We start from the raw sequence: 26,555 nt of genomic DNA on the forward strand, positions 1-26,555 counted from the left end.
GAAAGGACCAAATAGTGATACAATGTAACATCGGGAGATGGAAGTAGATAGAGGATCAAATCGACACTAATAGGAAGAGACAGTAATACATAGAGACACTGTAACAAATGCAATATTACAAATAGCAGTGATCAAATAGAGAGACTTATAAATAAAGATGATCAAACACAGAAATAATAGGATTCAATAGAGAAATGCAGAGGATCAAATGGAGACAGAGAAGATCAAATAAATGGAGAGATGGAAATTATGCTTCAAGTAAAGGCAGGGGTGATGCATCTTGAGGGAGAAAGAGAGATGGTGTACCAAGTAGAGAGATTTAGAGGATGAAATAGAGACACTGCATCTAGTAGAGACAATCACAGAGACAGAAAGAATGTATAAAATAGGATCAAAAAGAGAGTGTGTTGATCATTCAAATATATAGAGACAATGGACCAAATAGAGAGGGAAAATCAAATGTATATGTAGACTGAATCATATTTGTATAGGTGATCAAATAGAGAAATAGACTGAAACAAAGAGAGAGTAATAGAGACAGAGTATCAAGTAGACTCAGAGAATATTGTATTTATATATAGAGAGGGAGAGTGGTTCATAAAGATGATCAAACATAGAGCAGATTACTTAGAGAGATATTTGATCGTATTTTTACAGAGGGAGTTGAATATGCAGAGAGTGGACCAAATAGGGAGGGAGAGGATCACAGAGAGAAGTGGACCATAGAAAGAGACAGAGTTGATCATATAGAAAAATGGATCAAACAGAAAGAGTGGGTCAAAGAGAGAAAGATTGAGTCAAATCATGAGAGAGGACTGAATAAAGGGGGAGAGAGAGGATCAAAGAGAGTGTGGATCGTGAGACAGAATCAAATGGGGAGAGAGTGAAACAGACAATCAAATGGTGGAGGGGGGGGGGTCAGAAAGAGAGTCAAAGAGAGGGCCAAATAGAGGAAGAGAGTATGAATGAAATAGAGAGGGAGATAGAATCAAATAGAGAAGTAGTATGAGGGGTTCAAAGAGAAAGGGGAACAAGTAGAGACTGACAGCAAGAGGTGGGGATCATATGGATATATAGTTTGTCATATATACAGAGAGGAACATATGGAGAGAGATCAAAGGGAGAGAGAGGATCAAATAGATCACAGGGTTTGGCAGCAATTTTAGGCCATCCGGCCCATCTAGTCTGCTCCTCCATTTCATCATAGCTGATATATTTCTTAATTGCACTCTCCTGCCTTCTCCCTGTATATTTTGATCTCCTTATCAGTCAAGAATTGAACAATTTGTGTCTTAAATACACTCAATGGCCTCCACAGCCCTCTGCAGGAATGACTTCCACAGATTGAAGAAATTCCTCCTCATCCCAGTTCTAAAGAGACGTCCCCTCACTTTGAGACTGTGCCCTGAGGTCCTCATCCCTCCTAGTGAAAACATCTTTGCCACATCCACTCAATCCAGGCTTCTCAATATTCTGTAAGTTTCAATGACATCCCCTTCATCCTTCTAAACTCCACCAAGTGCAGGCCCAGAGTCCTGAACTGTTCCTCATATGACAAGCCCTTCATCCCTGGCATCATTCTTGTCAACCTCCTCCAATGCCAGCACATCCTTCCTTAGACACAGGGCTCAAAACTGTTCACAATATTCCAAATGTGGTCTGCTTCAGCACCTCATAAAGCCTCAGCAGTACATTTCTGCTCATAAAGTCATAGAGCCGCACAGCACAAAAACAAATCTTTTGGACTAACTTGTCCATGCTACTCGTACCCATCCAGATGCCTTTTAAATATTGTAATTATATCAGCTCCCACCACTTCCTCTGGTAGTTCATTCCATACTCACACCACCCCCTGTGTGAAAAAGGTGCCCTTAGGTCCATTCTAAACCTTTCCCCCTCACCTTAAAGCTATGACTTCTAGCATTGGACTCCCGTAACCTGAAAAAAAGATTTGACTATTCACTCTATTCATGCCCCTCATGATTTTATAAGCCTCTATAAGGTCACCCCTCCACCTCTGACACTCCAGAGAAAATAGCCCCAATCTATTCAGGAAAAGAATAACTAGAGACGGAAATACGACCCCTCAAGGACCAAAGTGGGCATGTGTGTGTAGAACTGCAGGAGACGGGCGAGATCCTCAAAAACTTCCTCTGTGTTTGCTGTGGAGAAAGACATGAAGACTTGGGGAAGTTAGTGATCATGTTTTGGGGACAATCTATATTACAGTAGAGGAGGTGTTGGACATGTTAGAATGTATGAAGGTGGATGAACCTCCTGGTGCTGACCAGATCTATGCAAGAACACTGCATGAGGCTAGAGAAGAAATTGCGTAGGCCTTGGCTGACCTTTTCATCATCGTTAGCTATGGGTGAGGTCCCAGAAGACTGGGTGGTAGTTAATGTTGTGCCCTTATTCAAGAAGGACTGCAAAGATAAACCTGGGAACCATAGACCAGTGTGCATAACATCTGTGGTTGGTAAATCACTTGAGAAGTTTCTGAGAGTTAAGAAATGCATGCATTTGGAAAGACACTGTTTGATTAAGAGCAGTCGGCATGGCTATGTGCATGGAAGATCATGAATTTGTGAGAGTTCTTTGATGAAGTAACCAGGAAGGTTGATGAGGGCAGGGTGGAGATGTCTATATGGATTTCAGTAAGGCCTTTGATAGGGTTCCACATGGTAAGCTGCTCTGGAAGGCAAGATCACATGGAATCCAGGGGGATCTGGCAAATTGGATACATAATTGGCTTGATGATAGGAAGCTGAGGGTAATATTGGAAGGATGCTTGTCAGACTGGAGGCCTGTGACTAGTAGAGTGCCTCAGGAATCGGTGCTGAGCCCATAGCTGTTTGTTATCTATATCAATGATTTGGATAAGAATGTTCAAGACATGCATAAGTTTGCAGATGACACTAAAATAGGCGGTATATGGACAGTGAGGAAGGTTATCAGAAATTGCAGCAGGGCCTTGATCAGCTGGAGAAGTGGGCCGAGAAATGGCAAATGGAGTATAATATAGATAAGTGTGAGGTCTTGCATTTTGTAAAGTCAAATTAAGTTAGGAGTTTCACGGTGAATGGAAGGGCATTAAGGAGTGTGGTGGAACAAAGGGATCTTGGAGTTCAGGTTCACAGTTCTCTGAAAGTGGAGTCACAGGTAGACAAGGCAATGAATAAGGCTTATGGCACACCGGCCTTCATCAGTCAGGGCACTGAGTATAGAAGTTGGGAAGTTATGTTGTAGTTCTACAGGACGTTATTGAGGCTGCATTTGGCGTATTGGGTTCAGTTTTGGTCATTCTGTTATAGGAAAGATGTTATTAAACTGGAAAGAGTGCAGAAGAAATTTACAAGGATGTTACCAGGACTCAACAGTTTCAGTTATAGGGACAAGTTGGACAAGCTAGGACTTTTTTCTTTGGAGAGTAGAAGACTGAAGGGGAATCTTATGGAAGTGTATAAGATCATGAGAGGCATAGATGGAGTGAATGCACTCAGTCTTTTTCCCAGAGTTGGGGAATTGTGGATTAGAGGGCATCAGTTTAAGGTTAGAGGGGAAAGAATAAAATGAAACTTGAGAGGCAACATTCTTTACATAGAGGGTGGTATGCATATGGAATGAGCTACTGGTGGAAGTAGTTGAGGTGGGTGCATTAACAACATTTAAAAGGCATTTGGATAAATACATGGATAGGAAAGATTTAGAAGGATATGGGCCAAGTGCAGGGAAATGGGGTTAATGTAGGTGGACAGTTTTGGTTGTCATAGACCAGTTGAGGCCAATGAGTCTGTCGCTGTGCTAAAGGACTCTATGACCGAAGACTCTCCCTGTAGCTCAAACCGGCCAACCCCAGCAACGTCCTTATAAATCTTTTCAAACCCTTCCACTTTTAACAACAGCTTTCCTGTAGCCAGAATTGAACACAATATTCCAAAAATGGCCTAACAGATGACGTGTACTGCCATAACATAACATCCCAACTCTTACACTCAATGGACTGACCAATAAAGGCAAGTATATCAAATGTCACCTTCACTACCCTGTCTACCTGTGACTCCACTTTAAAAGAACCATGAACCTTGTACCCTCAAGGTCTTTGTTTGTTGAAAGGTCATTGGACCTGAAACTTTAGCTCTGTTTTCTCACCATATATACCAGATGTGCTGAGTTTTTCCAGCAATTTCTGTTTTTGTTTATGCTCTTGCATCCTGGCCCTCTTGAAATAAATGCCAACATTGCATTTGCCTTCCTACTTGTGAACTGAACATGCATGTTAACCTTTAAAAATCCTAAACTATGACTCCAAATCCCTTTGTGCTTCAGATATTCAATGCATTTCCATTTAGAATAATCTACGCCTCTATTCTCACTACTAAAATGCATGACCTCCCTTTCCCACATTGTATGCCATCTGCCACTTCTTTGCCCAAGTCTCCTAGTCTGTCCAAGTCCTTCTGCAACCTCTCACTACCTCAACATTGCCAATCCCTCCACCTATCTCAGCATTATCTGCAAACGTAGCAACAATGCCCTCAGTTCCTTTATTCACATTGTTCATGTATAACATGAATTGTTGTGGTCCCAACACAGACCCCTGTGGAACCAACCTGAAAAAGACACCTTTAGCTCCACTCTCTACCAATCAGCCAATCCTCTATCCATGCCAGTATCTTGTTCCTAATACCAAATAGGTTCTTGTCTTATTTAGCAGTTTCCTGTCCAGCACCATGTCAAAGGCCTTCTGGAAATTCAAATATCTCCTTTGTCCAACTTGCTATTGCCCCAAATAATACTAGCAGATTTGTCAGGAGTGACCTCTGCTTGGTGAAGCCCTGTTTTGTCATGAACTTCCAAGTGCTCTGCAATCTCATCGTTAATAATGGACTCTAAAATCTTACCAATGACCAAGGTCAGGCTAACCAGCCTATATTTTCCTGCCTTCTGCCTCTCTCCCTTCTTAAACAGGAGTATTACTGGAGCCAGTTTCCAGTCATTTGGCACCCTCCCTGATTCGAGTGATTCCTAAAAGATCACCACTTCTTCAATCTCCTCAACATTCTAGGGTGCATTAATTGAATCCCTACAATACAGTAAAAGGCCATCCAGACCATCAAAATTGCACTGACCCTCCGAGATTATCCTACCCAATCCCATAACCCCACATTTCCCATGGCAAATCCACCTAGCCTGCACATTCCTGGATACTATGGGCCAATTTAACATGCTCAATCCACCTTACCTGCAAAAGTTTGGACTTTGGGAGGAAACTGGAGCACTCAGTGGAAAACCATACAGACACATGAAGAATGTGCAAACTCAATATAATCACGCAGGGCTGGAACTGAACTCAGCTTCCTAGCGTTGTGAGGCAGGAGTGCTGACCACTGTGCTGACAAGTCCATCTGGTCTGGATGATTTCTCAACCTTCACACCTTTCAGATTCCATGCACCTTCTCCTTTGTAATGGCCACTACACTCACCTCTGCCTCCTGATTCTCTTGAAGTTCTGGTATATAGTTTCATTCATAGTTTCATAGTAATAGAAGCAGGAGTATGCCATTTGTCATGTTGAGGCTGTTCCGCCATTCATTAAGATCATGGCTGATCCATCCATCCTCCTACCTGCATTCTCCCATAACTCTTAGTTCCCCTACTATGCAAAAATTCCTCCTAACAGTGTCTTGAATATATTTAATGAAGCTGCCTCTACTGCTTCCTTGGACAGAGAATTCCATGATTCACTACTTTCTGGGAAAAGCAGTTCTTTCTCATCTCTGCCCTAAATCTACCCTGCCTAATCTTGAGGCCATGTCCCCTCGTCCTATTCTCCCCACCAGTAGAAACAACCTGCCTGCCTCTATCTCATCCATCCCTTTCATAATTTTATATGTTTCTATAAAATTCCCTCTCATTCTTCCAAATTCTAGTGAGTACAGGCAGCTCAACGTTTCCTCATAAGTTAACCTCCCTCCCCCCCCTCCCAAAATCTCCAGAATCAACCTAGTGAACCTCCTCTGCACCGCCTCCAAAGCCAGTATATCCTTCCTCAAATAAGGAGATCAGAACTGTACACAAAACTCCAGGTGCAGCCTCACCAACATCTTGTACAATCGCAGCAGAACCTCCCTGCTCTTAAATTCAGTCACTCTAGCAATAAAAGCCAATATTCTATTTGCCTACCTGAATATCTGTTGTACCTACAAATCAACTTTTAGTGATTCATGTATGGGCACTCCTTAGTTCCTCTGCACAACAGCATGCTGTGATCTTTCATTATTTAAGTAATAGTCTAACCTACTATTTTTACTTCCAAAATGGATCACCTCATATTTACTAACATTGTATTCCATCTGCTAGATCCTTGCCCACTCGCTCAACCGATCTAAATCTCTCCGCAGACCCTTCACATCCTCTGCAGTTTGCCCTTCCACTCAATTTAGTGTCATCAGCAAACCTGGATACATGACACTCTGTCTCCTCTTCCAAATCATGAACAGTTGCAGGCCCAATACCAACCCCTGTGGTACCCTGCTCACTGTGGATCTCCAACCAGAAAAACACCCATTTATCCCAATTCTCTGCTTTCTATTGGTTAATGAGTTCTCTATCCACGCTAGTACACCCCCCACAATTCCATGCATTCTTATCTTATGAATGAGTCTTTTATGCGGCACCTTATCGAATGCCTTCTGGAAATCCAAGTATACAACATCCACCTCTTCCCCTCCATCTACTACACTTGCTTCATCCTCACAAACTCAAATATGACCTTCCCTTTCGGAATCCAAGCTGGAACTGCCTGATGGAACCCTTTCCATCCAGATGTCTCACAGTTTATCCTTTAATTATAGCTTCTACCATTTTCCCAACTACAGATGTTAAGCTAACTGCACTGTAGTTACCTGCCTTTTACCTTCACCCTTTTTTAAACAGCGGTGTGACATTCGCTGTGTCCAGTCTGCCAGGACCTGCCTAGAGTCCAGTGAATTTTGGCAAATTACCACTAGCGCATTTACTATAACATCCGCCATTTCTTTCAGCATCCTGGGATGCATTCCATCATGACCAGGGGGCTTACCTTCCTTTAGCCCCTCAAGTTTGCTCAACACTACCCCATTAGTGATAACAAATGAACTGAGGTCATCACCTCCCACTGTATTCCAACATTAGAATATTAGAAACATCTTCCACTGTGAAGAATGACACAAAATAGTTATTCAAGGCCTTGGCCGTTTCAGCATTACCCAATATCAATTCCCCTTTCTCATCCACCAGCCACCTTTCTTCTGTTTTATATATTTATAAAAACTTTTCATACCTGTTTTTATATTCTGATCTATCTTTCCTTTCTTTATTGCTTGCTTCATAGTTCTTTGTTGCTTTTCAAAGTTTCCCAATCTCCCTGTTTTTCACTACTCTTGGCTACTTTGTAAGCCTGAGCTTTTAATTGGATGCCTTCCTTTATTTTCTTGGTTATCTAAGGCTGGCTGTACCTACCCTGGGTATCCTTGTTTGTGACCAGAATATACTTTGCTTGAGCACTGTGTTACTGGTGTTTTACAATGCAAAGTACCTATTCAATTTCTCACCATTTCATGGCATCTCATTGCTACTTCTCCAGCCTCATTTTCCTGCGGCCCAATGTCTACTGTTGTCTCTCTCTTACCTTTTTAGATATCTAAAGAAAACTCCTGTTGTCTTCTTTTATATTAATAGCTAGCTTGCTTTCAAAATTTATAGCCCCCACCGCCCCCCCAAACCATTGCTTCTTTACTCATTCTCTGCTGGTTTTTAAAGGCTTGCCAATCCTACTACCTTTGCTTCTGACTAATCTTCACTACATTGGATGCCTTTTCTTTTGTGCTGTCCCTGATTTTCCTTGTCCAAGATGGTTGCCTCATCCTCCTCTAAGTATGTTCCTTCCTCCATAAGATGAATTTCTGCACTGCCTCCCGAATTATACCCAGAAACTCCTGCCATTTCTGCTCCACTGTCTTCTCTGTTGGGCTCCCCTCACAATCAACTCTGGCCAGCTCCTCCCTCATGTCTTTTTAGTTATGTTCAGTCAGTTGTAATACTGTTGCATCTGATTCCAGCTTCTCCCTCTCAAACTGCGGGGTGAATTCTATCATATTATGGATCACTGTTCCCTCGGGGTTCCTGCTCCCTAATCAAGTCTATCTCATTATGCACTACCAAATCCACAATTGCCTGTTCCCTAGTGGGCTTGACTACAAGCTACTCCTAAAACCCATCTTGTAAATTTTCTAGAAGTTCCTTTTATTGAGATCGGCTACCAACCCAATTTTCCCAGTCCACCCGCATACTGAAGTTCCCTATGATTATTGTAATAATGCCTTTTTTATACGCCTTTTCTATCTCCTGATTTATTTTCTTCCCAATATCTTGACTACTGCAAGGAGGCCTGTTCATTATTCTCATCAGGGTCTATTTGCTCATGTGGTTCCTCAAATCTACCCATGGGAGAAAGAGTGTGCCAAAGCAACAGAGACAGGTGAGAGAGAAACAGTGTACCAGAGAGGAAGACAGTGAGTGTGCCAAAGAGACAGAGAGAGGATGACAGTATAGAAATGAGACAGATAGAGAGAGAGAAAGAAAGAAAGAAAGAGTGACAGTGTACCAAATAAAGGGAAGATCTGTGTACCATAGAGAGAAGTGGAGAGAAGTGGAGTATGAGAGAGACTGATAAACCAGCAGTGTACCAAAGCAAGAGAGAGTGTGATAACATGCCAACCAAAAGGAGAAAGTTATCAAATGTAGAAATAAAGAGAATCAAATGAGGGATGAAAACAATGTGTCAGATTAGGAGGCAACATGCCTCAAGTATGCAGAGAGGGACTACGATCAAGGAGAAAAGGATCCAGAGAAATAGCTGGATAGATGTAGGGCAGGGATATCCGGACGAAAAAGTCAAATTCATTGAGGGAGATTTGGATTAGCAGAGAGGGGGCGTCTGGAGTGTTGTCACACTAAGTACCAAAGGGAAAAATCTAAAGATCGTGAATACCAAAGATTTATGTCCACTTCTCTGCCTGAAGACACGCCCAACCCAGAGCAGGGTGACTTCCACACTGGGTTAGGCCAAGAAGGCGGGTTCAAATCCAGCTAGTAAATTGTAACTCTGTAATGTTAGCTTATTTTGCATGCGAATTTAATGTTTTATTTCTAACATAATCAGGAAATGGGGACTCAAGGACCTGGTAGGAAAAGGATTGCCAACCGGGAACGGCTGTCTGCAGAAGATGACGCCCTAAATCTAATTGCCAGAGAGGTAAGGCTGGAATATAATTAGATAACTCTGATCACATAGTTTGAATCTCTCCTTTGTTTCTTTCTTTCTTTTTCTCTCTGTCTCTCTCTCTCTGTGTCTGTCTCTCCCTCACCATGCTACCCTTGCATCTTTCCCTGTCTACCTTTTTATCTCTTCCCCTGCCTCTCTCACTCAGTTTCATTCCATCTGCTTCCTTCCTGCCCCATTCTCTCACTTGGTGTGTCTGTCTGCCTCTCTCTCTTTCGCTGTCTGTCTCATTCTCATGCTTTCTCTCCACACTACCTGACTTTATCTCTTACTCTCATTGCCTTACTTGCACACTCTGTCTTTCTCCCTACCTGCATCACTCCTCTTGTCAGAATGTCTCCTTGTCTATTTTTCTCTCTTCCCGCGTCTATATTTGTTCTCTTCCTTTCTGCATCTGTAATTGGCTCTGTCTCTCTCAACCTGAATCATTCTCTCTGTTTTCTCTCCCGCATCTGCCTCTTTCTCACTCTCTTCCCAATTTCATCCTCTCTTTTACCTCAGAATGCTCTCCCAATCCCTCTTCCTTGCCTACTATCTCTCCTCACTCTCTCCATCCCTCTTCCTCCCTATCACACACACTTGTACCTTTCTGTGCATGTGCCACCTCCCACCCATCCCCAACTCTTCTTCCTTTCTCTCTGTTCCTTCGTAATATGTTGCTCTATCTTGAATAATTGCTGTAATTTCTTTTTCTGATATGTATGAAATGGCAGCAGTCATGAGGATAGTTTGTGTATTTATGTTAAATTTCAGAAGACCCCTAAAGTACCATATAATAGGCTTCAATTCTGTTAACAAGTGTATGCAAACAAAAGAGAAAGTCGAAAAGGGTGGCGCTGTAAAAGCACAGCAGGTCAGACAGCGTCCGAGGCACAGGCAAGTCGACATTTTGGAAATAAGCCCTTCATCAGGAACATGGAGGGAGGAAGGGGAATGAGAGATAAATAGGGCGGTGGGGTGAGACTGTGGGAAAGGTAGGTGGGAGGTAATTGTGATAGGTTGGTGGAGGGTAGAGCGGATAGGTGGGAAGGAAGGTGGACATGTGGGACAGGTCAAGAGGGCAGTGCTGAGTTGGATCTGGGATGAGGTGAGGGAGGGGAGATTTGGAAACTAGTGAAGTCGATGTTGATGCCATGGGGTTGAAGAGTCCCAGGGTGGAAGATGAGGCATAGTTAGTCCAGTTGGCAGGTGGCTTTGGTTTTGCGGTGGAGGAGGCCCAGGATCTGTATGTCCTTGGGGGAGTTGAAGTGGTCGGCCACTGGATTATGGAGTTGTTTGGTGTGTGTGTCCCAGAGATGTTCCCTGAAGCACTCAGTGGGTTGCTGTCCTGTCTCTCCAATGTAGAGGAGACCATACCATGAGCTTTAGACACGGTACATGAGGTGAGTGGATGTGCAGGAAAATCTCTATCGATGTGAAAAGATCCTTTGGCACCTTTGATGGAGATGAGGACTTCAATGTGAGTGTAGGTTTCATTACACTTGCGGTGGCAAGGGAAGGCACTGGGTTTGGAGGGTGGGTTGCTGGGGGCATGGACCTAACAAGGAAGTGGGGGAGGGAATGGTCTCTGCAGGACGCAGGGGTGGAGAAGGAAATATATTCAGTGAGATCCCACCACCAAGGATATATTTCCTTTCCCACCCCAATCTACATTCCACAGAGACCTTTCCCTCAGCAACTCACTTGTTAGATCCACGCACCGTGCCAATCTACCTTCCACACCCATCACCTTCCCTAGCCACCCCAGGAGGTGCAAAACCTATGTCCATACCTCCCTCCCCTCAACTCCATCCATGGCCCCAAAGGGCCTTTTCGCATCCGGCAGAGATTTTCCTGCACATCCACACACCTCAGCTACTGTACCCATTGCTCTCAGTGTGGTCTCCTCTACATGGGGGAGACAGGACGCCAACTCATGGAGCACTAGAGAGAACATCTCTAGGACACACTTATCAAACAACCCACCGCCCTGTGGCTGACCACTTCAACTCCCCCTCCCACTCTCCCAAAGGCATGCAAGTCCTGGACTTCCTCCACTGCCAAAGCAAAGCCACCCACCAACTGGAGGAAGAATGCTTCATCTTCCGCCTTGGATCCCCTCAACCCCACTGCATCAACATTGACTTCACTAGTTTCCAAATCTCCTCGTCCTCCCACATCCCCCCCCCCTCCCCCACCATCCTTCAACTGAGCACCATCCTCCTTGACCTGTCCCACCTGTCCATCTTCCTTCCCAACTATCTGCTCCACCCTCCCCACTGAACTATCACAATTACCCCCCCACCTGCGTCCACTGTCACCTTCCCATGGGCAACATGGTGGTTCAGTGGTTAGCACTGCTGCCTCACAGCACCAGGGTCCCTGGTTCGATTCCAGCCTCAGCTGACTGTCTGTGTGGAGTTTACACATTCTCCCCGTGTCTGCATGGATTTCCTCCGGGTGCTCCAGTTTCCTCCTACAGTCCAAAGATGTGCAGGTTAGGTGAATTGGCCATGCTAAATTGCCCTTAGTGCTCAGGGAGGTATAGGTTATGTGCATTAGTCAGAGGAAATGTAGACTAATAGGGTAGGGGAATGGGTCTAGGTGTGATTCTCTTTGGTGTGAACTTGGTGTGGCCGAACTACCTTTTTCCACACTGTGTAGGGATTCCACCTTCCCACCACTCCACCACACCCCCATCTCTGTAATTATCTCTCATTCCCCCTTCCCCTTACACATTCCTGATGAAAGCCTTATGCCTGAAACGTCGACTCTCCTGCACCTCAGATGCTGCCTGATCTTCTGGACTTTTCCACGTCACCCTTTTTGACTATGTCAATAGCCCTTTGTTCTCCACCTTGCTATGAGATTGTGTAAGGTGAAGAGAGCAGAGTGCATTGGTGAATGGCTGTTCTTCCAACTGGAAGGATGTATTCAGACATATTCTCCAGGGGTCAGGATTGAGACCACTGCTCTTTTTGATGAAAAATAATGATCATCATTTGAGTACTCAGGGCACCATTGCAAACTTCTCAGATGACACAGATTGGATAAATTAGTATATATATGTCTGATGAAATTTCATGCTGAGAATTATGAAGTGTTATCTTTCGGCAGGAGGACTGAGAAAATGCAATTGAAATTGAATGGTATAATTGTTAACAAGTAGGGTCTGAGTGATCTGGGATTCATGTACAAAAATCATGGAAGATTGATGTTTCTGATTAAGGCTTTTCAAGTGCATTCAAGATGGTTTCTTCTATAAATGGAGGCATTATATTAAACCTTTACGAAACCCTAGTTCGGGATCAGCTGCAGAACTGGGTTTAATTCTGGGCACCGTATTTCAGGAATGATATGAAGATGTTGAAGAGAGGCTTCACAGGTAATTACAGATAGCCACATTAGCTTTAGAAGGAGCTATGGAGAAAGCTGTCCAGCACAATCTAACCCACTGTCACCTGAACTGATTATAGGCTGGAGTGATGGCAGTAGTGTTTTGCTCGTGTTGGCCATAAGGTTTCTATTCTTGATCATTTCTCTCACTTGGCAGATGGAATCTAATTCAAGTAAATGTGAGATGCTGCATTTTGGAAAGACAAATCAGAGCAGGACTTATAAATGGTAAGGTCTTGGAGTACTGCTGAACAAAGAGACCCTGGAGTGCAGGGTCATCGTTTCTTGAAAGTGGAGTCGCAGGTGGATAGGATATGATAGTGAAGAAGGCATTTGGAATGCTTGCCTTTATTGGTCAGTACATTGAGTATCGGAGTTGGCAGATCATGTTGCAGCTGTGCAGGATATTGGTTAGGCTGCTGTTGGAATATTGTGTTTAATTCTGGTCTCTCTGCTGTAGGAAGGATGTTGTGAAACTTGAAAGAGTTCAGAAAAGATTTACAAAGATGTTGCCAAGGTTGCAGTTAAATGGAGCGGCTGAATAGGCTGGGGCTATATTTTCCTGGAGTGTCGGAGGCTCAGGGGTGACCTTATTCAGGTTTTTAAAATTATATGGGGCATGGATTGCCAAGGTCATTTCCCTAGGGTAGGGGAATCCATAGCCAGAGGGCATAAGTTTAAGGTGAGAGGGAAAAGATTTACAAGTGTCCTGAGGAATGAGCCGCCAGAGAAAGTGATGGAGGCTGGTACAACTACAATTCTGGATGGGTTTATGAGTAGGAAGGGTTTAGAGGGATATGGCGCAAACACTGGCAAATAGGAAATCTGGTTGGCATGGATGAGTTGGACCGAAGGGTCTGTTTCCGTGCTGTATAGCTTTATGACTCCATGACATTGGTGAAGAGAGAATGCGCATGTGTTTATGCATATGTTTACACCAGTATGTTTATGTTTACCTGTGTATTGTGCATGTTTATGTTTGTGTGTGGGGAAACAAAGAGGGTTGCATTGGATAAGAATTGAATGAATTTGACTGAACCATTCTATTGTCGAATAGCTGGTCCACTTTGCAGTTTCTGTTGGAGTGTACCCAAGTATCAATTGGCTCAAATGACTTCAGCACATTTTGGTGGCAGGGGTTGGGGTGGGTGGGGGATTGTTGGTGGAGGTGGATGTTGTGTGCAAAGGGAGTTAAATGGGAATTTATTCCACAGATGGTGTGTGGCAGCTTAGTGCTGGGACCTTGCTGGTGAAAGAAACAGGTTTACAGTGCGACCTGCAACAATCTGTTCCAGGATTCCAGGAATTAATCAATTTGAGTAGACGTTTGGCCAGGGGTAGGGTTGATATTGACAGATTGGAGCACTGCACTGACTGTGTTGCATGGCATGAAATCTCTGCTTCCTCACCAGACTCAGCCTGAGGTCTGGCATTTTTTAACATTCCCTGTGTGCCAGGTAAATCTTAATTGAGTGTCATTAGCTCTTGAGTGTCATTTATATATGATTCCCCAAACCAGGTGTACCATGCCTATTATTCATCCTTGTTTTGTGTATCATGTATATCTTATTCTTCCAGCAACAATTAACTGTTGCTGTTCACTTAACTTGAGGAAGACACTGCCAAGGAACTAGTTCAAGGGTTTACAAAATGCCTTTTGGATTCTTTGATGTGAGGTTCCTCGCTTAACTTTGCTGCAAACTACTGCAGTGACTCATGATGCAACTGCATGGGTGAAGGCCAATGCTTTAGAATCGGTGGCATGGTGGGAAAAGTTAGATTGCCCTCTTGTGAGGCAGGTCAGCAATCAGAATGTTACCTACTCCTCACTGGCCCCAGCAACACTCATGCTGCGCATGTGGAGCTGTTAATTGTGTTCACAGAGCCCTGTGTAAACACAGTAACACTGTGAGTGCTTATGGTGAAAGCAGTAAAGTGTGGGAGTATGTGTTGCATTGCCCATTGTGGGATCTGTATCCCTCTGGTTAGCTGTCTCTCTATCTCTGACTGCCTGTCTCTTTCTCTCGATGGAAACTATCTGTCTCTCTCTCTCTGTCTCTCATGTCAGTTTAGAAAATGCAATAGGCCTATTTTTATATCTCAGTTGGCCTTCACACTAGTGAGTGCGAACAGGGTGTGTGTCAGTTTGTAAGTGAGGGGGGGAGGTGCACTGTCAACAACATGTACCAAGCCCTCTGACTGGGCAGCCAGGGTTGTCAATTCTCTATAAATGTCCTGGAGTCTCTGGGAATTAAAAATTGGTTTCCTGGGCACTGCTGTGAGCAGTCAGAGAGAAAAACGCTGTTTACTTTTCATTTTCTTTGAACATTTTTATTATATATTTGAACATGTGAGCATAAGAGATAGGTACTGGAGTAGATCATTCAAACCTTCAAGCCTGTTCCACTATTCAGTCAGATCATGGCTTCTCTGCTAACTGTGTTTCTTACTGATTATTCCCATATTCCTTAATTTCCTCAGTCCTCAAAAATATTTTGTCTTGCATGCACAAAACATTGAGCATCCAGAACTCTCTGCCTTGAAGAAGTTTAAAGATTCGCAAATTTTTGAGTGAAAATATTTTTTCTCATCTCAGTACTAAATGGCCGATCCTTTACCCAGGGACGGGGGCCCTGTGTTCCTCAGCTGTGGGAACCATTTCCTCAGCATCTAACCTGTTAAAACCCTTGAGAATGTTACATGTTTCAGTGAAGTCACCTCGAATTCCTAAATACCTTTGAGGAATATAAATTCAGTCTCCTCAATCTCTCTTCATGGGACAGTTCCACCATCCCAGAAATTAGTCTGGTGAAACTTCCGAATGAGAGATGAATACATATCCTTGGGGAAGACCACCAAAAGTAACACACTGTGCTAGGTGTGGCTTCACCCAGTCCCCAGATAATTGAGCATGATCTTTTTAATCTTGTATTCAAATCTCTTTGTCATAAAAGCTAATACATCATTCACTTTCCCGATTGCCTGCTCCCTGCTGCACATTAACTTGCTGTGGCTCATGAACAAGGAACCCAGACTCTCCTGAATACCACACATCTCCCACACTCTCCATTTGCAAAGTATTCTGTTTATCCATTTTTCCAACCATTGTGGATAACCCACAGTTCGCCATATGATATTACATTTGCCATATTCTTGCTTAGTTACCCAATGTTTTATACCCACTTTGCAGTATCCTTACAATCTCAACCAATTTTGTCTTACCAGACACTGGTTACATGATGTTCGGTTCCCTTGACTAAATCCTGAATATAGTTAGGGAATAAATCAGACCTATCTGCTGATTCTTACCGCACCCAGCATATTTCTCACAATTATTCCTGCTCCTACAGTCTTCTGTCCATTGACTACCTCTCAATCTATGTTAATAAATTGTCTCCAATCCCAGGAGTCCTAATTCTGTGTAATAATGTCTTCTGGTTGTAACCTCAAACCACTCTTATGTTTGCCAAACATAATTTTCCTTTCATAAAACCATGTTGAACCTGCCTAATCATATTATGGTTTACTAAATGGCCTCTTAATCATGTTCATAATCAGAAATTGTACCATTTGCCCATTGACTATGTCAAGTTAATTCACCTGATGTTTCATTGTTTTCTCCCTCCCTCCTTCCCTTTTCGACTATATGTTGTACCTTCCAACAAGGGGATAATTCAAATTTAAATAAATTCTGTAGGATCCAAACCAATGCGTGAACAATTTATGTAGCCACCTCTTTTAAAACTCGAGAATGTAGGTCATCCGATTCTAGGCATTCTTCAGTTTATAATCTCATTAATTTCTCCAGTGCTCTTTTGTTACTAGTTTTATCTCCATTAAATATCTTAATATCACAAAACTTTCAATTCAGCACTATTTCCAGAATGTTTGTTTATGTCCTGACTATGTCCTGAAGACAAAACAATTGTCATTTTTTTTGACAATTTCTTATTCCTTGCTATAATCCTTCCTGATACTGCAATTAAGGGACCCATCTTTACTTTTGCTGAGGTCTTTTTAGTTACAAACAGCATTTTTGATGATCTGTTTCTATGTCTCTGACTAGTTTCCTCCTTTATATCCTGTTTTCTCTTTTCAAAATCAATTTCTTAGTTATTCACTCCCACATTTAAATTCCAATACTCCCAATCCAATAATCTAATCTTTAAATTCAGTTGAATCACTGGGTACTTCTTAAAACATTGCTTAAAGGAATGCGTATTCATTGTGAGTTGAACTCTTCAATGTTATATAAGAGGTTAAAGAAAAATGGATGGGTAATGTCCAACAAACAGATGGAAATTGTAAATTGCAGTGGGTGATCAAGGAGAATGATATATGGGATAGGTTATGCAGAGTGAAGCTTGAAGCAGATGGAGTGTTTGCAGGAAAGGTGCTTGCGATGAGAGGTGAAGAAGTGAGGATAGAAAAAGATGAATCATATCAATAGAGCTCTAGGTCAGTGCAGCCAGTGCAATGGGGGGGATGTTGCTCAAGATGGTAAGTGTTTAGATTAGAGTGGTGCTGGATAAGCACAGCAGATCAGGCAGCATCTGAGGAGCAGGAAAATCGATGTTTCGGGCAAAAGCCCTTAATCAGGAATGGAGCCTGATGAAGGGCTTTTGCCCAAACCATTGATTTCCTGCTCCTCGGATGCTGCCTGACCTGCTGTGCTTTTCCAGCACCACTCTATTCTAAACTCTGGTTTCCAGCATCTACAGTCCTCACTTTTGCCTCAAGATGGTAATGGTAAGTGAAGGTGTGAAGAACTAAGTAGGAGCCATGGTCTCCTTTACACAGTTAGGGTCTCAATTTTTGACTTATTATTGGGGGGAATTATGAATTAAATACTGCACTGTGTGATAGATTAGGACATGGCAGAGTTCAGGGTCGGGGCAAGTGAGCCAAGGTTTGATTTCTGGCTTTGGAGTTCATGCTAATTTGGGCAGATTTTGTTTGTGACTATTCCCTTAATAATACTGTAAGTGGCACATATACTTGCTGAAGTTTTAGCACAAATTCCACTCAATGAGGTTTTGTCATTTGACGAGTTAGATTCATTGATAGCTTGCACTGCCCTCTGAACAGGTCATACCTCCACAGAGAAAGGATCAGCTTCAGGATTACATAATGTTCCAGGCTTTTGAAGATACTCCGAGTGGAAAAAAAATTTTGAGAGGCACATAACAAATCAAAATATGCTTAGGCAGTTTCAACATGGTTTTGAGCAAAATCCATTTAAATATTGACTAAGTAACTTGTAAGGATCCAAACCAATCAGGGACATACTTTTACATCCTTTTAAAACTCATTTTTTATCATTTAAAATCTGGCTATTTCACAAGCAATTGATTAGCACTGATTTAAAATGCTTAGTTTTTGATTAACCTGTTCATCAAACTTTTCTTGATATATTGAAGAGTGTTTTGAGGCAATCAGACTTATGTTCTAAAATGTTCCCTTATTGTGTTAGTTCATGGAAAATGATATTTTAATATTTTTGTGTGAAAATCATTTAAAAAATCTCAGATGGGATTTGTGCTGGATTGCTGATTCTGCCAAATCAGCGACTCCAATTCCTGATCTTCAAAATACTTTTACAAGAATTTGAATTTGCACCTCCAAAATTCATTGCAAGTTGGGGGCCTCTTAACCGCAGGAAATGCAAAACTTGCGCCCACACCTCCTCCCTTACTTCTCTCCAAGGCCCCAAGGGATCCTTCCATATCCGCCACAAATTCACCTGCACCTCCACACACATCATCTATTGCATCCGCTGCACCCGATGTGGCCTCCTCTATATTGGGGAGACAGGCCGCCTACTTGCGGAACGCTTCAGGGAACACCTCTGGGACACCCGGACCAACCAACCCAACCACCCCGTGGCTCAACACTTTAACTCTCCCTCCCACTCCACCGAGGACATGCAGGTCCTTGGACTCCTCCATCGCCAGAACATAACAACACGACGGTTGGAGGAAGAGCGCCTCATCTTCCGCCTGGGAACCCTCCAACCACAAGGGATGAACTCAGATTTCTCCAGTTTCCTCATGTTTCCTCATTTCCCCTCCCCCCACCTTGTCTCAGTCGATTCCCTCGAACTCAGCACCGCCCTCCTAACCTGCAATCTTCTTTCTGACCTCTCCGCCCCCACCCCACTCCGGCCTATCATCCTCACCTTGACCTCCTTCCACCTATCACATCTCCATCGCCCCTCACCCAAGTCCCTCCTCCCTACCTTTTATCTTAGCCTGCCTGGCACACTCTCCTCCTTCCTGATGAAGGGCTCTGGCCCGAAACGTCGAATTTCCTGTTCCTTGGATGCTGCCTAACCTGCTGTGCTTTAACCAGCAACACATTTTCAGCTCTGATCTCCAGCATCTGCAGACCTCACTTTTTACTCGGGGGCCTCTTAACAGGATGGCTGACTATACAAACTGAGCCCTGGGAACAAAGCAGGAGAGGAGGGAGCTTATTCAGCCATCTTGGGTGGGGTGAAGAAGCTGGATGAGTTCGGCTGCAGGCAGCTTTCATGTTGTATGAATTGGAGGAGGCCATTCAGTCCATCATGGCTATTTCTTTATTTCGTACACAAATGGCTGATTGAACACTTCAATGCTTTTTACCCATACTATATCCATAACCCTATATACCATTGTCAATTGAACATCTATAAGTCTCCACTTTAAATATAGTCAGACTGAGCTTTCCCAGCTCTCTGGGATAGAGAATTTCAAAGCCTTCCCATCCTCTGAGTAAAAGAAAACATCTCATCTCTGTCATCTAAATGACATTTCTCTCACTTTAAATTTTGCCTCCTAGTTCTAGACTCCCCGCCCAGGGGAAATATTTTACTTGCATCTACCCTGTCTATCCATTCAAGTATATTATAGAATTCGATGAGATGATCTCTCATTCTTCAAAACTTGGGTTTTCTTCAAGGGTTGTGTCTCCATCCTGGGAACGTATCTGGTGAATCTTCATTACATTCTTTCTTTGGTAATAAAGTCTTTCCTGTGTAGTATGCACATCTCCTGGGGCTCCATGAAACTGGCATTGCTCTGTGAATTTAAATCATAACTAAGAGTGAACTAACTAGAGGCAGATCACAGGGTAGCTATTGTAAGTGTCGTTTTACTGGAGTTATTATCCAAGTCCTACTCTAACTCTACATCTAAACTAAGTTGAGTTGAGGTGCTCCTGTAGCTGTGCTGAGAGTATTCAGCTTTCTCAATAACACAGTCACACCCTGGTTAACTCAGGCATTGCATTGCTAAGATCTCATGCCTATTTTTGGATCAGCGACTTGTCTGAATAAGAGAATGTTAGCTTGTGAGCCACAGGGCAAGGTTCAGCCCAGACCAATGGAATTAAAGCTTCCAGTTGTGAGGGAAATGAGTTCAGTATAGCCACCGGGTAGCATCACTTGAATGTCATTCCACTACATAACCTGACCCTAGTTTGACATTAATGTGACTCTGTATTGAACCGATGTGCTCTCTGGCTGTGAAGTGTTTAAAGCTGTGAAGAGAAGTTTTACTCTGTATTGGACTGTACTTTTAGCTGCATCAACACTGTTTGTTGTGTCAGTGGTGGGTCACATTCACTGCCTCACAACCTGTGATATTCACTCTAAAAAGTACAGTCATTCTGAACAGTTCCCTTAGAAACTATTAAAGGGGGAGAGACAGAGACAGAGAGAGAAAGACTGAAAGGAAGGAAGAGAGTGACAGAGGGAGGGAAAGCCTGTGAGAGGGGAGGACTGTGGTGGAAGGAAAGGAATAACTGAAACAAGGAAAGGCAGAAGGATGTAGAGTACTGGAGTTAAACTGACGATGAGACATAGAGGGAGATGTACATTTAAGGGTGTTAACCTAGGTTCCCTACAATAGGAAATGTGAGGTGTTAGTTTTTTTTCTCTGAGCAAGCAGTTAGAAAATAAAACATTTGGAGGCTTTGAGGTAAAAGAGCAGCAGGGACTACTTGATCTGTCTATATTTAGCAGCCTGAGGCACTGCAGTGTTGAGGGCTGTGTTGTTTTAATCATGATTCATCCCACCACCTCAGGCAGCTGCTGAGAAATGGGCCTTGTTTTCCCTCAGTCTCACAGCCTCAGGCCAAACCGCTCTTTCTTTACGGAACTAAAGGAAGTGTCATTTCCGGCACTGACTTAGTGAGCTGATGAGGGAAAGAAGTTGGTACATTATGTAGTTAAAGGAAGTCAGTTAATTGAACCACTTATTGTTGATTCCAGAAAATGATCCAAGTTCCTAAAGTAGAGAAAACAACTAGAAAAGCACAGACAGGAGAGAACCTGTCCCTGGGATTGATCAACAAACATAACCTGTCTTGATCTGCCTTCAGCTGCCTGCTCATCTAAAAGACCTGAACCTTCACCCACCTGAAATCCTGAACTCTTCGCTCCCTGAAGACATCAATTCTTCATCACCCTCTCTCTGACACCCTTACTCTCCACCTCCCTACCCCAACCATGCACCCCTCTTTCCATAGGCAGCACTGAAGTATTGAGTACAGTCTTCTAGACAGGTACCAAAGGCTTGGTCAAATTGGTAAGAAGCCCCTTTAAGGAAGGGAGAGGTGTGGGCAGTAAAGGAAGAGAATTCCAGCATTTAAGGCCTGGGCAGCAGGCTGCACACTGACAGGCGTGGATAGTACCCAAGAGACCGTGAGAATATACTATTTGGAGTTCAGTGTGCGTCAAAGTTGGAAATCAACGTAATCAAGGTTGTAATCATTCTGTATGTTTACACTGAGAGAAGGATGATCGGTTTGTGATTGAGTCAACATGTTAAGTGGCACCGGCAATTCCTGTGGGCTCTGACCACACAACAGAAGTGGTGGTCAGGATCTGATATGGCAATTGCCCTCGGCTCTGACTGCAGTGTTTAGGCTTTGATAATGTCGACTGCAGTGACTGTGTTCAGGGCTTTGTCTTAGTGAAGAGACTTCCCCTGTCATTATGTCTTTGTAAAGGGTGAGGGTAGAACAATGTGGTGGTTACTCACCAGTACCAGTGTCTGGGTGACTTTGTTGGGCAGGGAGCTGCAGTATGGCTGCTACCTGGAGTATTCTCCATCTTTATCTCATTGTGACCTGCACAGTAACACCCTGTTACTGAACACAGCATGAACTGGAATTTGATCTTTGACCTGAGTCATTATTGAATGTTCAGAGTCAGAGTTGACTGGTTACATCTCCAACATTGAAAAGAAAGACAGACAGACTTGCATACATGTAGTACTACTCATAACAACACATGACATCTCAATCTGCATTACTGTTAATAAACCACATTTGAACTGTAGTCACTGTTGTAATGTGGGAAGCATGATAGTCAATTTATGCCCAGCAAGATCCCACAAACAACAATGTGGTGAACCAAAGAGCTATATAACGTGTTCTCAGAAGGATAATATTGCCCAGGAAGGTCTTCTTTGAAAGGGTCATCGGAGCTTTTGGATCCAACTTGAGAGGGCAGAGTAGGTCACAGCTTAATATCTGATTCAGAAGCTGACCTTTTGACTGTGTAGCACTCCCTCCGCACTGACCCTCCACCAGTCTGATGCTCCTTTCGTACTGGAGTCACAGAGTCTTAGCATTTTGATAGGACAGATTGAGGCCCTTTGGCTTATCATGTATGTGCTAATCATCAAACTTGCCTTTATTCTAATCCCATTTTCCAGCACTTGGCTTGTAGCCTTGTACACTTTGTATATTCAAATATTCATCTAAATAGAGTAATAGAGGTGTACACGATGGAACAGACCCTTCGGTCCAACTCGTTCATGACGACCAGATATCCCAGCCTAATCGAGTCCCATCTGCCAGCACCTGGCCCATATCCCTCCAAACCCTTCCTATTCATACACCCAACCTTCTATTCATATACCAATCTAGATGCCTGTTAGATGTTGCAATTGTTACTAGCCTCCACCACTTCCTCTGGCAGCCCATTCCATACACATGCCACTATCTGTGTGAAAATGTTGCCATTTAGGTCTCTCTTATATCTTTCCCCTCTCACCATAAACCTATGCTGTCTAATACTGGACTCCCCGACCCCAGGGAAAAGACCTTGTCTATTTACCCTATCCATGCCTTTCATAATCACCCTCAGCCTCTGATGCAGCAGGGAAAACATCCCCAGCCTATTCAACCTCTTCATATAGCTCAAATCCTCCATGGCAACATGCTTGTAAATCCTTACTGAACCCTTTCAAAAGTTTCACGACATCCTTCCACTAGAATTGCACACAATATTCCAAAAATGGCCTATTCAATGTCCTGTACAGTCGCAACATGACCTCCCAACTCCTGTACTCAATACTATGACCAATAAAGAAAACGCCTTCTTCACTATCCTATCTACCTGCGACTCCACTTTCAAGGAGCTATGAACCTGCACTCCAAGGTCTCTTTGTTCAGCAACATTCCCTCGGACCTTACCACTAAGTGTATAAGTCTTGCTAAGATTTGCTGTCCCAAAATGCGGCACCTCACATTTATCTAAATTAAACTCCATCTGCCACTTTTCAGCCCATTGGCCCATCTGATCAATATCCTGTTGTAGTCCGAGGTAACCTCCTTCGCTGTCCAGTACACCTCCTTTGGTGTCATCTTACTTACTAACTATACCTCCCAACTCCTGTACTCAATACTCTGACCAATAAAGGAAAGCATACCAAATGCCTTTTTCCCTATCCTATCTACCTGTGACTCCACTTTCAAGGAGCTATGAACCTGCACTCCAAGGTCCCTTTGTTCAACAACTCTCCCTAGGACCTTACCATTAAGGGTAGAAGTCCTGCTAAGATTTACTTTCCCAAAATGCAGCACCTCGCATTTATCTGAATTAAACTCCATCTGCCACTTCTCAGCCCATTGGCCCATCTGGTCCAGATCCTGCTGTAATCTGAGGTAATCCTCTTCACTGTCCACTACACCTCCAATTTTGGTGTCATCTGCAAAGTTACTAACTGTGTACCTCTTATGTTCACATCCAAATCATTTATGTAAATGACAAAAAGTAGAGGACCCAGCACCGGGTGGGATCCTTGTGGCACTCCACTGGTCACAGGCCTCCAGTCTGAAAAACAACCCTTCACCACCACCCTCTGTCTTTGAACCTTTGAACCAGTTCTGTATCCAAATGGCTAGTTCTCCCTGTATTCCATGAGGTCTAACCTTGCTAATCAGTCTCCCATGGGGAATCTTGTCGAATGCCTTACTGAAGTCCATATTGATCACATCTACTGCTCTGCCCTCATCAATCTTCTTTATTACTTCATCAAAAAACTCAATCAAGTTTGTGAGACATGATTTCCCACGCACAAAGCCATGTTTACTATCCTAATCAGTCCTTGCCTTTCCAAATACATGTACATCCTGTCCCTCAGGATTCCCTCCAATAACTTGCCCACCACCAAGGTCAGGCTCACCGGTCTATAGTTCCCTGGCTTGTCTTTACCGCCTTTCTTAAACAGTGGCGCCATGTTAGCCAACCTCCAGTCTTCTGGCACCTTACCTGTGACTATCGATGATACAAATATCTCAGCAAGAGGCCCAGCAATCACTTCTCTAGCTTCCCACAGAGTTCTCGGGTACACTCTATCAGGTCCTGAGGATTTATCCACCTTTAACTGTTTCAAGACATCCAGCACTTCCTCCTCTGTAATCTGGACGTTTTGCAAGATGTCACCATCTATTTCCCTACAATCTATACCTTCCATATCCTTTTCCACAAGAGGATCCTGATCTAGGACTTGTAAGGTTAACATAAGGGGTTCACTTGGCAGTTGAGAGAGCTAGAATGTAAGTGCAGGCTGGATAAGGCTTTGGTCAGATCACTTTGGAATATTGAATTTTATGCCCCGTATCTAAGAAAGGATGTGCTGGCATTGGAGAAGGTTCAGAGGAGGGTCATAAGAGTGATCTCAGCAATGAAGGCCTTGTCTTATGAAGTTGAGGACTCTGGGTCTGCTCAATTCACAGATTCATACAGGGCAGTAAAGTGCCTTAGGCCCATCGACTCTGTACTGACATAACTACCACTAAAAGTGCCCTCGTCCCAAATTCCTGCATTTGTCCCATATCCTTGAATATTATGATATTTGAAGCACTTACCCAAATATCTTTAAAGGTTGTTAAGGTTTCCAGCCTCCACTACCTTCCCAGGCAGTGCATTCCAGATTCCCACCACCCACTGAGTGAAAAAAGTTTATTTTTCCCCAAATCACCTCTGATTCTCCTGCCCCTTACCCTAAAACTATGCCCTTCTCATGATTGACTCCTCAGCCAAGGAGAACAGCTGCTCTCTACTCACCTTGACCATACCTCAATCATGTCTCCACCTCTCCCACCCCTGTCTTCTCTGCTCTAAAGCAAACAATCCGAGCCCATGTCGTCTCTCCCTGTAGCTCAATTTTTCCATCCCAGGAAACATCCTAGGGGGTCTGTGCAGTGTTGAGAAGGATGGGGGGGGGGGGGGGGGGGGGGTTGGTGAATCTGATTGAAACTTACACAATATTGAGAGGCTTGGGTAGAGTGGATGTGGAGAAGACTTTTCCACTAGCAGGAGAGTCTAGGACCCGAGGGCACAACCACAGAGTGAAGGGACAACCATTTAGAATTGAGACGAGGGGAATTTCTTCAGCCAGAGGACAGTTAATGTGTGGAACAGATTGCCGCAGAAGGCTGTGGAGGACAAGTCATTGAGTGTATTTAAGACCGACATAGATAGGACCTTGATTAGTAAGGGAACCAAAGGTTATGGGGAGGAGACAGGAAAATGGGGTAGAGAAACATGCCTGCCTTGATTAAATGGGGGAGCAGACCCATAGGCCAAGTTGCCAACTTTTGTTCCTATGTCTTATTGTTTTACAGTTGCTATCTTCCAGTTTAATGAGACTCTCCAAATTGAGAGTTTGAAAAATTAAAACCAATGCATTAACTGTCTCACTAGTGACTTATTGTAAGATCTTTGGATGAAATCCATCAAAACCCAGGTACTTGTTGGCTGCAACTCTAACAATTTACTTATTAAAGCTCCCTGTACACTAACCCGATGAAAAATTCCCCAGGACAGGTACCGCACGGAGTTAAATATAGAGTGAACCTCCTTGTACAGTGTCCCAATCAAAGACTTCCTGTGTAACTGTTGCACTATTTTGCTGGGTATAAATATACTCAGTGCAATTGCTCACGGTTAAGCTGCGGTTTTTATCCTTCCTATCTTATTTTGTTTGGGCTCTTTGTGATCTTAGTCCTCTCCATTCAGACTTTAGCAGAAACTCCCTCAGATAGTTTGGGGTTTAAAATCAAGCCCACAGCACATTTCTGTGGGAAAGTATTGGATCATTGAGTACTGCAACGCTGAAGATTGGGGGATGTGAAGATTTAACCAGTTGAAGGTGGGAACCCTGTCACCTAGTCCAGCTGCCCCTGGATTTCCAAACCTCTTCCCATGGTCTGTGTTCTAATTTTGTGAGCAGGTGAGTCTTTCAATTAAAGAGACTGTCATTTGCACAAAGGAAGATGGGATATAAAACAGACCTTTCTGATATATGATAGTGTAAAAAGATAACATTGACTGGATCACTGTCAAGTATTGCATTCAGTTTGCCTTTATTTCCTCCCTTTCTCTTTACTCCTTTGCTCTGGCTCTCAACACCCCCACTCTCACCTCTGAGTAGTCAGTAGTTCTCACCCAACATCCCTCTTCCTCTTTATAATTTCCTGTCTGTCTTTCTCTGTGACACTCCCTGTTCTTATTTTTCGCCGTTAAATTCGCTTTCTCTCTTTACCTGTTGCTGTTTCTCTTTATTTTTCTATCCCT

General features: G+C 43.4%; 1 protein-coding gene across 12 annotated transcripts in view; it reads left to right on the forward strand.

Annotated features, from left to right (window-relative positions):
* lrrfip1b (leucine rich repeat (in FLII) interacting protein 1b) overlaps window positions 1-26,555 on the forward strand; it is a 140,185-nt gene that overhangs the window by 360 nt on the left and 113,270 nt on the right. For all 12 annotated transcript variants that reach the window (XM_060827654.1, XM_060827657.1, XM_060827656.1 and 9 more), the window contains exon 2: window positions 9,206-9,298. In XM_060827654.1, coding sequence (XP_060683637.1) covers window positions 9,209-9,298 — 90 coding nt within the window. In that variant the 5' untranslated portion in view covers window positions 9,206-9,208. The remainder of the gene's footprint in view (window positions 1-9,205; window positions 9,299-26,555) is intronic.

The sequence above is a fragment of the Hemiscyllium ocellatum genome, chromosome 7 (genome assembly GCF_020745735.1).
Source record: "Hemiscyllium ocellatum isolate sHemOce1 chromosome 7, sHemOce1.pat.X.cur, whole genome shotgun sequence".
NCBI classification, from domain to species: domain Eukaryota; kingdom Metazoa; phylum Chordata; class Chondrichthyes; order Orectolobiformes; family Hemiscylliidae; genus Hemiscyllium; species Hemiscyllium ocellatum.